This window comes from Carcharhinus amblyrhynchos, chromosome 23 (genome assembly GCF_965287045.1).
Source record: "Carcharhinus amblyrhynchos chromosome 23, sCarAmb.v2.hapA, whole genome shotgun sequence".
In the NCBI taxonomy this organism is placed as follows: Eukaryota; Metazoa; Chordata; class Chondrichthyes; order Carcharhiniformes; family Carcharhinidae; genus Carcharhinus; species Carcharhinus amblyrhynchos.
Genome location: NC_137346.1, coordinates 20,924,001 through 20,940,678, shown reverse-complemented (window position 1 = coordinate 20,940,678; position 16,678 = coordinate 20,924,001). Strand labels below are relative to the sequence as shown.

The window sequence follows — 16,678 nt, the reverse complement described above, 5'->3', positions numbered from 1 at the left end:
CCTCTGCACTCCCTCCAAGGCCAAAATATCCTTGCGTAAGTACGGCGCCCAAAACTGCACACAGTACTCCAGCTGCGGCCTCACCAGTGCCCTATACAGCTGCAGCAAGACCTCCCTACTTTTATATTCAATCCCCCTCACTATGAAGGCCAGCATCCCATTAGCCTTCTTGACCACCTGATGCACCTGCAGGCTGGGTTTTTGCGACTCATGCACAAGGACCCCGAGGTCCCTCTGCACCGTCGCCTGCTGCAGTTTTTCGCCACGTAAGTAATAGTCCTTCCTACCATTATTCCTACCAAAGTGGACCACCTCGCACTTGCCAACATTAAATTCCATTTGCCAGTTCCTGGCCCATTCGCCCAGCCTATCTAGATCCTTCTGCAGGCTCTCCACACCCTCCGCGCAATTTGCCATTCCACCAATCTTGGTGTCATCAGCAAATTTCGACACCATACACTCGGTTCCCTCCTCCAGATCATCTATATAAATGGTAAATAGCTGAGGCCCCAGCACCGACCCCTGGGGCACTCCACTACTCACCAACCGCCAATCCGTATAGCACCCATTGACCCCCACTCTCTGCCTCCTATTTGACAGCCAATCCTCTATCCACGCTAACACCCTACCCCCAACTCCATGCCCCCTTACCTTCTGCAATAACCTCTTGTGAGGTACCCTGTCAAATGCCTTCTGAAAATCAAGAAAGACCACATCCACCGGCTCTCCTCTATCCACCGCCCTAGACACATCCTCATAGAACTCCAATAAACTTGTCAGACACGGCTTCCCCTTAACGAAACCGTGCTGCGTCTGCTCTATCAAGCAATTCCCCTCAAGATGCCTCGCTATTTCCTCCTTGATGACGGATTCTAACATTTTACCTACAACAGATGTTAAACTAACCAGCCTATAATTCCCCGCCTTTTGCCTGCCACCCTTCTTAAACAACGGCGTAACATTAGCCGTTTTCCAATCTTCTGGCACTTCCCCGGAATCCAGCGACGTTTGGAAAATAACCACCAAGGCATCCACTATCACCTCCGCCATTTCTTTCAGAACCCTTGGATGCATTCCATCCGGTCCTGGGGACTTGTCCACAATCAGTCCCTCCAGTCTGTCGAGCACCGCCTCTCTAGTAACAATAATGTCATTGAGACCCTCCTGTCCTACCATCTTTCCATCGCTAACACCTGGCAAATTATTCATGTCCTCCTCCATGAAGAGCAAAACAAAAAAGTTATTCAAGGCCTCAGCCATTTCCCCATCCCCTACCACTAAGTCCCCCCTCTCATCCTCTAAGGGTCCAACGTTCACCCTAGCCAGCCTCTTCCTTTTTATATCCTTATAAAGAATATAAAGAATCTGTATGTAGCTTTTAAAGTGTGCTTGTTAGAACCTCTTAAAAGAATCAACCAAACCAGATAAATTCTACAAGTAATATGAAAAAGAAAGCAGTGTGTTAGAAAAATCTTAGTTTATTGTAGTGGTTCCAGTGTATTTTACTTTGTGTCTTGGGCACCAAATCCCATTCAGCCATCACCCTGTACTCACTGGCTCCTGGTTAAGCAACACCAGGGTCTTGCCACTTTCCATCTTTGTAATCTCCAGTCCCACAACACGACTGGGGAATTTTCACAGTAACTTCATTGCAATATTAATGTAAGCCTACTTGTGACACTAATAAATAAACTCAAATCCTCTGAGATAGCTGCATTCCTCTGTCAGGTCTCTAGATCATCCAAATTTTAACAGTTTCCTCATTGCTCTCAACTGTAGAGAACAGGTTCAAGAATCTCCTCCCTTAATCTTTCCTTTTTTACCCTTCTTTAAGACAGTCTCTGCAACCTAAGTCTTTGACCAAGCTTTGGTGATCTGTTCTAATATTTCTTCATGTCGCTCAGTGTCAAATTTTGTTTGATAACACTCTTGCCAAGTGCCTTGGGACATTTTATTACATCAAAGGCACTATTTAAATACAAGTTGTGGTGGCAATCAACATCTTATACAGTGCTATTCTGTGTCTTCCAAAAAGAATCAGTGTCTGGTAGAAGAAATGGATAATAAAGCTATAATCTGCAAAGGGTTTTCTGCTTCTTTCCCAGATACGTTATGAATTTTTGCACAGATGCTAGTGAGGAAAAATACTTTCTGGGAAATGGGTAATTAGTTGCACCGAATGGAGTGGTCAAATGCAAAAAAAACTACAGTACCAGTGAAAGGACATCCAAAAATAAACTCCCTACAGTGGTCTAGTAATACTGGTATAGTAATACTTTAAAATAATAATGAAGATGAATACTGTAGAAACAACAAAATATTATGCTGTCATTTTCATGAAGAAAAGGAATGAAACAAATATTGGAAGAATGTGTATAATAAAAACTAATGCGGGTGAAATTAGTCTTCAACAATAGCATGAAAGGAACATAAAGCAAATCAACAGCCTGATTAAGTCATGCCAAATTTTTGATCGACTTCAGTAGAGAATGGGACGGGATACGAATGGGTTGCCAATTCACCATTATTTTTGCACCCATCATCAAAGAACAATCTCACTCCTTACGCAAAGCTGTAATCTGCCCCGGTTCTGGTGTTCCAGGAGGTTTAACTATTGTTTAACCCCCATTGTACAGAATAGCAATACATCAGGAATAGGAGTTATGATTTTGCATTAACTATTAAGGTTTCTATATTGCCCTGCAAACAGAAAAGGTTACAAAATGCTTTACAAATTGGACAAAGAATAGTGGATTGAATGCAGGCTGAAAAGCTGTTGGGAACAGAAGATATGGTTGAATATAAGGCTGTGGTGGGTACAGGTGTAAAACATAACAAGATGAAGGGAGCATGCTTACAGGATGCTCCCTCCTATGCACAGGCATTAGTTAGCAATCTGGCTTTAAGGGGATTAACTATTTTGTTTGATGCAGAGAGAAACATATTTTGAGTTCCTTCATCTTCACCAGGGTAAACCTCAAGTTCTGTAACAAACTCTATAGAATGATGTTTCTCAGAAAAATGAGCAATCAGCAACTGGAAATTTCAAAGGAAAAAGAAGGAAAATTAAACACGTCAGCACTTCATTCATAGTTAAGGCCAGTCTGATACAAGTCTGTGAACAGGTAAGCAAGCTTTCCTGTCTTAAACAAGGGTATTGTGAAGAAGCATATCAGGGTGGCATACAGCTGTCAGACCCCAACTGCAATCTTCAGGTACTAGTGGCCAGAGTGCACATCATGCTCATTGTGCCCAGTGGTATGCGTCCTAACCAGCAGTCCTTAAGAGACCATTGGTAGAGATGGCCCGGGAACTTTATTTTTGGTGATGCATATACAGGTCATTATTGACTCAGATGAGGCCCACAGACCCCACAACTGTCCCTTCTTCTCACCCAGGCACTTTAGGCCAGTTCATGCTGCAGCCAGTCGAATTCCTACCAATTCAGAAATCAAAAGCTGCATTGGAGCAAAGGGTCTGGAAAGTAGCTCAGATCTCAAACTCTGCTGACTTGGTACCTGTTCAAATGGAACTCAAAGCTGTCCTCGTATGCTAACCCAACCCTCTCCTTACATGTCCAGGTGTTACGCTGGCATCCTCCGTTGCCTGGAGACAGTTCAGCTATCTGACTAGGCTATTCTTTTTAACTCATTTTGATTTCATACCAGCAAGAAATATCTAACAAAAGGAGTGAGATTCCACTGGCATAATGATCAATATGCTACCATGACATTTATATCAGTTTCAAACTCAGGCAGGTGCGTTTGGCTCAGTAATCATGATGGTTGTGCTCTGAAGCAACCTGATGCATGGCTCTCTCTCATGTGCCAGGCATGTCTTTTCAATAATATTTTTATTTTATAACACACAAAATGCTACACAGGTGCAATTTTATAAAGTAGTAGAAAATTATGATGCAAATTCTGATAAGGCACTGTATTAAACAGGAGTGGTTTTCTGTATTTTTTGTTTCAAATGAAGTGTCTGTTCTAATCTGTCATTCCTGTATTGATATGCCCTGCCACTTTCTTCTTTGCCACCCTCATTACCACATAAAGAAATCATTCTCTTGTTTTCAACCAACTGCAAATGTTCAAGGGCTGCATCTGCTGATTTCTCAGTTCTCCCGCTGAATTCTGATATTGGTTCTCTGTTACAGTTAGAAAAAAACAAAAAGGTTTCTTTGGAAAGAGCAAATTCACCATCACCAAGTGCATCCCAATGAATCTCAGTAGCTTTCTCAGATCTTTGGGGTGCCTGCCTTTCACACCACTTAGCAGGATTCAGATTGATCCCTGTCACAACCAATCCTGTCAAAGCCCATCTCAGGTTGCCTCTTGAAGCAGTCAAAGGCCTGTTATCATCAGTTCAGTAAAAGATCAATCCAGCACAGAATGAGAACATAATCAGTCATTGATTGATCCTAGCTCCTTCAGAGACTGTTAAATTTCCCCTGTGAATGCTTTCCAAAGGGTTAAAGGCCAAGTCGACAGCACTTTCCATCTTTCTGCTAAAATGTGTCTGCACATTTATTTTCAAATATATAGGGCTTGACTAAAATTTTCTCCAAATAAATTCTGAAATAATTCTAATAATTAAATGACAAGTAATATCTGACCAGGAACTGCACATTTTCATGTCATCCCATATGCCAGCCAATTAAACAGGATTATAAAATTAATCTTGACTTGTATCATTCTGACCAGAATTTATGGATAATACTACTAGCAAAAACAAGTAAAAGATGACCAATTAGCTGCATCTTAAAGAGATGATATTGCGTAAAACACAGGTAAACGAGCAAGACTAAATTGCAGAAATATTTCAAAACAAGAGTAAGGGATTAAAACAACTGGGGGTGAGGGGGATTGGGGGGGGGGGGGGGAGGTATGTGTGATTTTGGACTAGAAATGAAAAATCGAGTGAGATATTTAACAGATAGCTGATCCGATCACCTGTTTTATGCTATTGTCTAAAGTCAAAATCTCATACCTCTCAAGTGAAACTTGTATTGACATAGAAATACACCTTTCATCACAATAGGATAGCTGACTGCATACATATGATCTCATCTCTGTTGGCTAAATCCTGTATTTAAATAGCCAGACCTGCGGGCAACTGATGGCATCACTAACCAGTAAAATTGCCAGTCTACAAATCTGCAGTCGTATCATAAGCCTCTTGTTGTGCAAGGGAATAAGTGGGTTGCAGTCTTTCACAATATGACCACCATGTTGCACAGGGAAGCTCAGGAGACCTACATGGGTTGGTGCTCAGCTATTAATTTAAATGAAATGCACAAAGGTTGCTCTGTCAAGATTAGAACAAAATATTAAAAAAAGCATTTCAGGGCCTTTAGACCTCTCCAGGCTATAAACTTTAAAGGGATCTAACTGAATGGAGTTTTTGATAAATGCTCTATTTGGAAACTAATGTAAGTGTTAAAATGTATCACTACCTCACACACATTTCATGTTCCAATAATGAAATGACATACTTCCCTCTTCCCCTGACTAAAAAATGTCATCATGCAATTTTCCTTGGAGACAGTCTTCCTTGAAGATAGTTCCCCAGTCCAAATTCTAGAGGGATCCCCAGAAGAAATACTTTATTAAATCCAAAATATACACATAAAACTCTTTTGTTCTTCCCTGTTCAGTTTCTCGGTCTGTAGTGAAGCCACTTGCTCTTTGGTACCTCACCAAAGTGGACCATCCATGTGCAAGTAGCATATTCAATCGTGGGTGTTACAATATAGCAATCAGGAGAAGCAGCACTGGCTGACAATCTCCTCACCAGCTAAGGGACGACATGGTCAATTGCACTGTCTTTAAAGTTACTCCAGCTGACTTCAGCTAACTCAACTGAGAATGCTGGCACTTATGACTCCATTTTGTGCTGCATACAATTTAACATGCAGGAACCTAGTGAATAACCATCTCCTGCTGACAGAAGCGTTACCTTTTTTCTTTTCACCCAACCAACAAGCCAAGTAAGAAGAAAAAATAGTGTTAACAGGGGCTTCCCATCAGAGCTTGATCCCAAACCATGTTGACAATCAGAATATTGTCCATTCAGCAGCTATAGCTTTTAATACCTATGGCTGTAAAAACTTCTGGAATTATATCAGAGAAGACAAAGCTGGAAAGCTCAGTGTTTTTAGCAGGTTGAGACTCCCCATTCCTAAATTAAAGTGATTAGTAGTTGGTTCAGACGAAAGTGGTCCCTGAAGAATGCATGGCATGCTGTTCAAATATTCAAATTGCTGTCAAAGAGTGTGGGGCACTCGTGAGAATTGATGCCTGCTGGCCAGCCAATTGGAACACTCCATTTTAATTAACTATCTTCATTAAACTTATTGGCAGTCAACGAAAAGACCTCTGGCTCTAGGCCTTGATAATAGTTGGAGCTGGTGGGGTTGCCAGAGGATGATGGACATGGAATTCCCCCTAATATAAATGAGAATTACTGAAGGTGCTGAAAAAAAGTAGGATTTGCTCAAGGGAATGAATGGAAATACCATTTGTAAATAGGGAGAATCAGCTTCAAATCTTGTCACAAAGTAGGGAAGATATGCTAAAACCAGTATAAACTCCACTATGGCCACAACAAGAGCATTGTGTCCAGTTCTGATCGCCACAATTTAGGAAAGATGTGAGAAGGTGCGGAAGTGCTTCAGGGATGAGGGTATTTAGCTACAATTTAGGTTCAAGAAGTTGGGGCTTTTCTGCTTGGAATGAAGGAGATTGAAGGGGGAATTTGTTATGAGGTGCACAAGATTATGACAGGTTTAGTTATTGTACTAGGACTGGGGAAGAGAGATTTACAATTTTAAGCAAGAGATGCAGGGGGTATGAGGGGAAGATTTCATTTTAAACGTAGCAAGAGATGGAGATGGACATGATGAATTATTTCAAAGCGAAATCAGACAGACATCTGAGGGAAATAAACTTACAGGGCTATGGGAATGGAGCAGAGAATGGGACTACTGAGTTACTCTACAGAGAGCCAGTATGTACTCGATAAGCTCAACGGTCTCCCTCTCTGCTATTAAAGCACTGGTAAATATCGAATGTTGCAAACTGGAAAAAACTTTGGAACTTCAGACGTTTCATATTCAATGAAGTGCAGCCACTGTTGTCAAGTAGGCAAACATCTGAGCATAAGAGATCATCTACATCAAATAAGACAAACGACCAGTTAAGCAGCCTTTCAGGGTACTGTTTCAGTGGGAGAACCCAACCAATCCCAAACTGAGCTAAGCTAGAGCAACAGACGCTGAAATCCTGAGCCCGTGAATAATCACCACTTTAGTCCCATGGAGGAGTAAAAGTTCTTGCCCATGATTGCTCATTATCTCCACACTGGCATCAGATTACCAGCGCAGAGTTTGACAAGATGATCTGCAACAGACATTCAGTCTTTTAAGGGGTTAAATGGCTCCAAAATTCTCTGTAATAGACAGTAAGCCTGAAGTATGAGGTGAAAGACAAATTAAGCCACTATTGGATTCAGTAGGAACCACAGTCTAACTGCTTGTTTGTAGCAAATGGAGTGAGGTAAACATCAAAGGTCAGTGATCCAGAATAACCAGGAGTTTGGAAAAAATCTTAAATTAGCCATAAAAGCAAAATTATGCAATTCTTTGTGCGAGAGAGCTTCTACAGGGCTGCAGTAGCTGCTCTCCTTCCATTAGGCCGGGTTTTTAACAATCAAATTCTTTGTTGAGAGCAATTATGACTCATCCAACTGAGGTCTTTATCAACAACTAATGCTTTTACAGCTCTTGAATGCAAGTTGTTCAAAGTGACAAGCTCTTTCGCTTACTTAAACTGTGATTTGAAAGGACAGCTATCATTTTTTGAGCATTTTCCTTCGGTTTGTGTGCTCAAAATAAATAAAGTGAAGAATTGATGGGGACGTTGTTTTCCTGTGTTGTGCCAGGAGCTTCTTTATCATGCTCGTTTAAAATGTAATCCCACGTTGGATTTTCTGTAGAGCACGATTTTATAAAAGTACCTCACAATGAAATTCTGCATTCAAATATTATCTATAATTGGTTGGTTTCAGAGTTTGAACTATTAGAAATGCATATACTTTTTGAAAGAAATTAAAGCGATTAATCTTTTCTATACTCTTCCGAACTAGTTCGCAGCATTCATCCCCAAAGAAGAGCACATGTGAATAGATTGCTTCAAGTGTTTTTTTTTGCGCAACGCACCAAGGGAGGTACAACAGTCTATTGGCAGTTTGGAGCGGTGGAGCTGCATAATTGGGTGGGCCTGCTCCCCCTCCCCGAAAACTGTTTGAGTTGCCAGAGAAGATCAATTGGTCATCAGTATGAAGACCCAAATGTTGCCCGAACATTTGTATGCCACGTAGAGAACCTGTCAAGTACACTCAGGTAGCCTCCCTTTTTTGGGAGAGGGTTCCATGATTTTGACCCAGTGACAATGAAGGCACGACGATATAGTTCAGAGACGGGATGGTGTGCGGCCAGGAGGGGAACTGGCACATCGTGGTGCTTCCGTGCATCTGCTGCCCAATCTAGGTGATAGTGGTTACAGGTTTAGAAGATTGCTGCAACAATGTTGCCAATGTGCATCAGTGGTGGACGGAGTGTATTTTTAAAGATGGTGGATGAGGTCCCTATCAAGCAGGCTGCTTTGTCCTGAATAGTGCCAAATTTCTTTATTGTTGGAGCAGTTCTTTTTTTTTTTAAAACTTATCTAAGTTGATAATATTCCATCACACTCCTGGCTGGAGTGCATGGAGATTGTGGACAGGTTTTGAGGAGTCAGGAGTTGAGTTACATCGCATATAATTCCCAGCCTCTGATCAGTTATTGTAGCCACAGTGCTATATGGCTGATCCAGTTAAAGTTCCAATCAACGGCATCCCCCAGGATATTGATGGTGGGTGATTCAGTGATGGTAATTACATCGAATGCCAAGGGGGAGATAGTTAGGTTCTCTCTTGTTAGAGATGGTGATTGCCTGGCACAAATGTTACCATGCCACTTTGTCAGCCCAAGCCTTAATGTTGTCTCAATCTTGCTGCACACAGGCATGGACTGATGCAGTATCAGATGATTTGTGAAAAATATTGAACATTGTCCTCACCTAACAACAACTGCAGCTTTGGTTATATTAGTCACAAAATGGTAGGAATGAGTTCTGGGGAGGGACCACCACATTTTCTTATTCTCACTAACTCCTCCTCTAAAACAGTGATTCCTTACTGGAATACAGTTTCATTGCACTGATTACCCTCTCTATTTTCTTCTGAGTACCCATCATCTGCATATAAGCCTTGACATAACTTGTCAATAAGCTAACCTACTTAGAGAGCACGCAGCGCTCTTGGGGAGTCAAACCTGAGGCCCTCCTGATCTGCATAGCTTAATGAATCACTGGCTCATGCTTCCAGGGGAGGTTTTTTTTTAAAAAATTCATAGGACGTGGGCATCACTGGCTGGCCAACATTCATTGCCCATCCCGAGTCTCCTTTGAGCTGAATGGTTTCCTCGGCCATTTCAGAGATCACTGAGAGTCAACCACATTGCTGTGGATCAGGAGTCACATGTCAGCCAGACCAGGTAAGGACGTAGGCGGCCATCTGGCCCCTTGAGCCTGCTCTGCTATTCTACAAGACCATGATCTTTTCGTGAACTCAGCTCCACTTACCCGCCTACTCACCATAACCCTTTACTGTTCAAAAATTTATCTATCCTTGCCTTAAAAACATTCTATGAGGTAGCCTCAACCGCTTTACTAGGCAGGGAATTCCACAGATTCACAACCCTTCGTGTGAAGAAGTTGTTCCTCAACTCAGCCCTAAATCTATTCCCCCTTATTTTGAGGCCATGCTTCCTCGTTGTAGTTTCACCCGCCAGTGAAAACAACTTCCCTGCTTGTTATCTTATCTATTCCCTTCAGAATCCTATACGTTTCGATAAGATTTCCCCTCATTCTTCTGAATTCCAACGAACATAGCCCTAGTCTACTCAATCTCTCCTCATAAGCCAACCCTCTCAACTCTGGAATCAACCTATTGAATCTCCTCTGCACTCCCTCCAGTGCCAGTATATCCTTTCTCAAGTAAAACTGTACACAGAATCCCAGTACTTAAAGGACATTAGTGAATGAGAAAGGTTTTTCCCGACAATTGACGATGGTTCATGGTCATCGGTAAATTTTTGATTCCAGATTTTTTTTTTATTGAATTCAAATCCACTTTGGTAGAAATAATAGGAGGAGGGATTATTATTTAAAAGGCAAAAAGCTGCAGCATGCTACAGTGCAGAGGGACCTGGGGGTCCTTGTGCACGAATCGCAAAAACCCAGTCTGCAGGTGCAGCAGGTGATCAAGAAGGCGAATGGAATGTTGGCCTTTATACAGAGGGGGATAGAATACAAAAGCAGGGAGGTCTTGCTGCAACTGTACAAGGTACTGGTGAGGACGCAGCTGGAGTACTGTGTGCAGTTTTGGTCACCGCACTTGTGCAAGGATATACTGGCCTTGGAGGGAGTGCAGAGAAGGTTCACTAGGCTGATACCAGAGATGAGGGGGCTAGCCTACGGAGAGAGACTGAATAGACTGGGTCTGTACTCATTAGAGTTTAGAAGGCTGAGGGGGGATCTCATTGAGACGTACAAGATGATGAATGGGATGGATAGGATAGAGGTGGAGAGGCTCTTCCCGCTCAGAAAGGACAGTAGGACTAGAGGGCATAGCCTCAAGATAAGATTGGGGGGGGGGGGTGCAGTTTAGATTGGAGTTGAGGAGGAACTTCTTCACTCAAAGGGTGGTGAATCTCTGGAATTCTCTGCCCGTTGAAGTGGTGGAGGCTGCCTCGCTAAATATATTTAAGACGCGGGTGGATAGGTTTTTGATCAGCAAAGGGATTAAGGGTTATGGGGAGAAAGCGGGGAAGTGGAACTGAGCCACTTCAGATCAGCCATGATCTTATTGAATGGCGGGGCAGGCTCGAAGGGCTAGATGGCCTACTCCTGCTCCTATTTCTTATGTTCTCATGTTCTTAAATTCCACCATCTGCCGTGACAGGATTTGAATTCGGGTCCCCAGAACATTTGCTGAGTTTCTGAATTAATAGTCTAGCAATAATACCACTAGGCCACCCCTCTATGATCTCAGTAAAGTTGAAGAAATCTAGTAGTTTCCATATGGAAAAGGAGAGAAGAATCAGCAACTGATGCTTTGGGGATTCACTCACACATCTACAAGAATTCAACAGCTATACTGCCAGACAACTGGGAGCATCACTTTTTACAACCTTTTGGCCAGGGCAACAGGGCTCCAAAGACACATAACACTCTAAAGAGGTGAAGCTAAGTAAATTAACTGGGGAGTTTAAAAAAAATAATTGCTTGTTAATTTAGATTTGGTAACCATGACGGTAGATCATACAGATCACAATCTCACAAATGAGCTCCTCAAGTTGAGCCCAAGGCCTGTCACCTCCAGGCTGTAATCAAATTAAACTGTGAGAAAACTGATTTAAAATAATAAATAAAAGCTACAGTGTGTTAATGAATCAAAAGAATGCATTTAAATATGAGACCAGCCATCCGTACGAAGGCTCTCCACAGGTTCAAGCATTAATCCATACGAAACTTGGGGAGGGGGTGGGGGTGGGGAAAGGGATAGAAATTAAATTGTACACACCCAAACGCTCAGCCAGGCTCATGTAGACGGGGTCCACTCGCCGCATTGTTTTCACCAAGTCTTTCTTCCGGAATTTGATCTCCACCGTCCCCTCTGGCTCCAGTACACCACCTCTGTAATAAGCAAAACCCATTTATAGGCTAATTAACCATGCAATTATTCAAGGCATAAATTAAAGTCACAGCATTTAAAAAAATATATAGTCTGGACCTCTGAATAACTAGGAACTCACTCAGTTCAAGAGGGGGAGGGAGAGGAAACAGGGGTGGCATGCTTTGTTTCCGTTTTTCAAGAAGATTTTGCTATCTCTTAAGAACTGTGCCAATGTTTCATTTCTTAAGATTCAATGCTTGATTATTAGTAGCAATTTTCTAGCTATGTCAAGCTGCAATCTGTGGTTCTCAACAATATTTTCTGTATGAGAGATGGTGTGAGAACTTGGCAGGAACAACCAAGTTTGGTGAAAAGCCAGGCCCAGGTTAAAGCCGACAAAAAAAAAACTGCACCAATAGGGCTATGTGGCAGAAGAATACCTATTTCTATAATGCACAATATGAGTTTCACAGCAGATACTGTTATAGCACGGTAACTTGGCAATGCAGTGTCATGAATACACTTGTTGCAGATGGAGGATATATGGGGGGAGGGCACGGTGGATGAGGAAACACCAGCAGAAATCTGTTCCCATGTGCGAAAGGGAGAGAGGGAAACTACAAAAATCGGTCTGGCCATCTTCGGTGTCATTTTGATGCCCACTCACAGCATCAACGGTGACCCGAAGAGCAGGTTTTGAACCTCCTCCTCTAAATGCCAGAGGCCAGATTCTCATGCCTGGGGACAAAGCAGCAAATAAAAAGGGCAGGCCAGGGAGAAAGCAAAACAACCATAGAGCATGTTCCTAACTCCTCTTGCAGACACTTTTCAGCAGACTGACTAACAGCAATACAAAATGGGGGGAGTACAAGACCAGGGGCAGGTCACCCACAACCTCAGAGAACTAGATAATGGATTAACTAAATAGATAAAATAACACAAAAACATGGGAAGGCAAATAATAATTACATTTCAACCATATATATGTATATATTTTTATATACGTGTGTGTGTGTGTATATGTATATATATATATATATATATATATATACACACCACAGAATCACATATGTTATATACTTTTTTTATATATATATAGTTTACAGCATTGTGACAGACACAATGCGAACAAGGCCAGCATCCTTCATTGTACGTAGAGAAATTCTGTGTGAAGTCAGACTGAATCGGTTCAGTCTCGGGAGTCTTACAGTTGTCAGATTACATTTAGCTTTCCTTTCACAGAACATCTAGAAACATGGATTCAGAGCAAAATTTTCAATGGGGAATGGAAAAATAAAACACAAAGACCATTCACCACAGAACTGATGAAATAAATGAGAACTGTCCACTATCCCACCCCAACCTTCCATGCAACGGTGACTCCTACAGAGGGATAGCTCTTTATATTCCTCCAGAACTTAGAGGAAATCCAATGCATATCTCAGCCAGGCCTGCTTTAAATAAAAATGCTTCTTTAAGCCACAAGAATAAGACTATTCATTTGCTGAATTTCAGTGGCTTAGTAGCAACAATTTTTGCGACAAATTGGGCTAAATCTCGTTGGTAGTGTCTTGTGAGCTCCTGATTAACACTGGAGAACAGGGATAACTTTGTAATTTTTTCATTTTCCATACTCATTTATTGTACATATTTTGTTAACCCTGTTTAAAGGCACTGAAATTAGCATGTGCGGTTGAGAGACTATTTCAAAAGCTCCAGGTCTGTGACATCTTAACTGTGGATGACACTGTCTATTTGTCTAAAGTGAAAAGTATGAATGGGCAAGTGAGTATAGAAAGGGTTAACCACCAGTGCAATCAGAGCTGTGTCGATTTCCATACCTGCTCTCCTTGTCTGCATACATCTCCATGTGCCTGGGATTGATGGTGGGGTCAATGACTACCCACGAGCCACCTCTCAGCTCTGCATTCGGGGGGATGTACACGAGCATGGGCTGCTTGTACTCTCGCAACCCATCGACGATGTATGCACCAAACTTTAGCACTTGATCATACATGTCTGGAGGGGAAGAAGAGAGTGGTTAATTTCACAGGGATTCGCATCCTATCAAACCACTCATGCTGAGACAACGACCCTGGTGTTAATTTCTGGTAAATTTCACGGCTGATTTCTTCCTGTCGTGGGTCACTGCTGGCCTGCCTAACTAAACCCTAGCATATGGATACCCCCCAACTAAATATTCAGTGAGTTTCATAATTTAATTTTGCATTATCTTGATAATCTTTTAGCCACATAAAAATGTGCAGAAGACCAATCCGAACGTATCTGGATGTGCTTTTTATCCAACTTGAATTGGACCTCCTAGGTCGTCGAGTAAAGAGTTTTCACTAATGTCAATTTTCAGCATAGCAAGAACTGCGTCTAATCTTTTCCTACTCATTACACACGATTTCGGAGATGCTTTACCCACCATCCAATTGGCTCCTTGCCGTGTGTGTGCACTGGAGAATGGTGTAATTGTTTATTTTCTTCCTCTGCTTTCCTTCCCCCACCCCATGAATAATCAAAGCGGTGCCAAGGAAGAAACTGCATGTGCATGTTTCTCCTTGTAAGTGAATGGAATTATTGGGCCAAACGATTTCAGAGCAGACCCTTGTGCTGCAATGTTTTATTTACCGAGGCTATGAAAGGGTATCTTGAAGGGATACCATCACCAGTACTCTAGAAGTAACATTGTTCCTGTGTGCTCTGGGTGCCAGAAAATTATTTCTGCAGCATTTAAAACTGCAATTTATTAAACGTTGACTCTTATCCTTAGAATCCCTTATCAAGGTATAAACCTCAGCACCAAGGCGATTTATTATTCTAAAAGATTAAATAGCGACAAACATGAACATTACATTTACTCTGTTTCAGTTCTTTTTAAAATGCTCCTTTCCCTGCTATGTTCTATATTCACAGCCTAAACACAAATATTCGAAAGCAACACAAGTAGATGGGATATAGTGATTGGTTGATCTTGGTAAAATATGTGCCGGACCCTGTAACAGTTTAGAGTTGTACTGCAAATGGACTGCAGCTACTGAAGTTATCAGTGACAACAATTCCAAATTTTAAGTGATTGTAGATGTGATCAAAAAGTACTGCACCATCATTACTGAAAACTCTTGGAAAAATAATGGTCACAATTCGGAAATATTCCACTGCATGTTCATGCAAAAAGCATAGGATACCCTGTCAACGATCTTACAGGAGACCAGGTTGCCCCACAGCCCTGAGGATTATAGCAGAGTCTTCCCAATTAAGATTATACATGGCCAAGGAAATTTTAAATTCGTCAATCAGTTCAGAGTAATTTTGACTGTTCTTCACTCAACCAGGAGGTGGAGTGTTTCATAGTAGTAGAGCATTCACCTTCTGCAATGTCTGAATTGTATGGACAGTCAGCTAGAAATGCTGTTAAGTCCTTAATTAAAATTGTGATTGTATTCCTGAAAATCATGATTTTAGGCAAAACAACAAAGCAAATATTAGTTCCCATAAGAATCCTTGTTAAAACTGTGGTTAGGTTCTGTAGGACCTCCCTTATCAGGAAGAAGAATATCAAAATTTTACCCTCCAAGTTGAATTCCTACACTGGTAAATTAAATAATGTTTAAACTAGAATAAGTTTAAAATAAGAAAGAAAAATATAACTTCCTACTCTCAGTACCTCCTGCATATCACAGATCCTGCTTCTCAAATCGTCTGCTCACTGAACCTGCTGGTCACTCCAACCCTCCGAGTTACAGATTTCCCCCCCCTTCCAGCTTTCCTATTTGCAGCCTCCATCCTCCCATTCCTCAAACCGCTCACCCTCACTGTTTCCTTCTCCTGAACTCGGAGAACAGCAGCAAGGCAGGAGCATTAAAAAAAAAGCACTGATTGCCAGCAGCCTCTTTCTGCACCATAGGAGATCTGGCTTCAGATTGGATCTGGATTTTCAATGGGAACCTAGAGGCAGGGAAGGAAAGTGATGAGAGGGTGGGCTGGGAGGAAGAAAGGCCACAACGAGGGGAGTGGCCACTCCAAAATGGCACCAATTGGGTCACGCCAGAAACAACATTAAAACGAACCTTGCGATGCTCAACGAGATTACAGGCCCCATTAACGTATCGATACTGATGTGAAACAATGTTAAACGGCAAACGTTATAAGAGAACCGACTGTACTCAGTGCCTGGAGTTACTGTTCTCCTCCTTACAGCAAAATGCAGGAAGGGCAAAACTCTTTGATGCAAGCAAACTTGGAAACACTTATCTAATTAAATCTCTTTACCTTTCATCCCACCGGAAAAACCTCGCCAATTGGCAAACACCATCAGTGGCAGCCCTTCTCGGTTTAGGTCCTTGATAGCTTGGGCGGTTTTGAAGGCAGAGTCTGGGAACCACACTTGACCGGCTTGCTGGATTATCTGTACATGCAGACCACAATATTATTGCTGACTTATTGCAATTGATTAAAGAAGATCTCAAATTTAAGCAAAGAAAGAAAGGGAAGAGAGTTGAGGGAACAGATGAAAAGTAGTAGATTCAAAGTAATGTTGTCAGATGACTCACAGTAGTTCGCAGCTCAAAGACAAAACAACTTGACGAGAAACAGGGAGAAAATGTTCTGTTGCAATTCAACAACCAGGGTTTCGGCTGCCAACTGGAGACACAACCCCCACTGCCATTGTCCCTTTTCAAGAAGGAACACCACATAGGATGCCACTTAGGCACAGGCCAACGGCAGCCCTTCCCCCAGCATTAAGGCCCTGGGATGGAAAGCCCACCTGCCGACAGGTCAGCAGCTGTTCTACACTTTGTGCCATTGGGGAGGTGGCAGCTGTTGTTGGTTTACATCCAGCTGAGGACTTGAATCGGAGGCACAGACAAGTGATGGTTGTTGGGGGGGC

At 42.1% G+C, this 16,678-nt stretch overlaps 1 protein-coding gene across 1 annotated transcript in view; it reads right to left on the bottom strand.

Annotated features, from left to right (window-relative positions):
* acaca (acetyl-CoA carboxylase alpha) overlaps nucleotides 1-16,678 on the bottom strand; it is a 274,803-nt gene that overhangs the window by 38,955 nt on the left and 219,170 nt on the right. The window contains exons 49-51 of the mRNA XM_080210370.1: nucleotides 16,060-16,195; nucleotides 13,623-13,800; nucleotides 11,689-11,801 (exon numbers count right to left, since the gene is read on the bottom strand). Of these exons, the coding sequence (XP_080066496.1) occupies nucleotides 11,689-11,801; nucleotides 13,623-13,800; nucleotides 16,060-16,195 (427 nt within the window). The remainder of the gene's footprint in view (nucleotides 1-11,688; nucleotides 11,802-13,622; nucleotides 13,801-16,059; nucleotides 16,196-16,678) is intronic.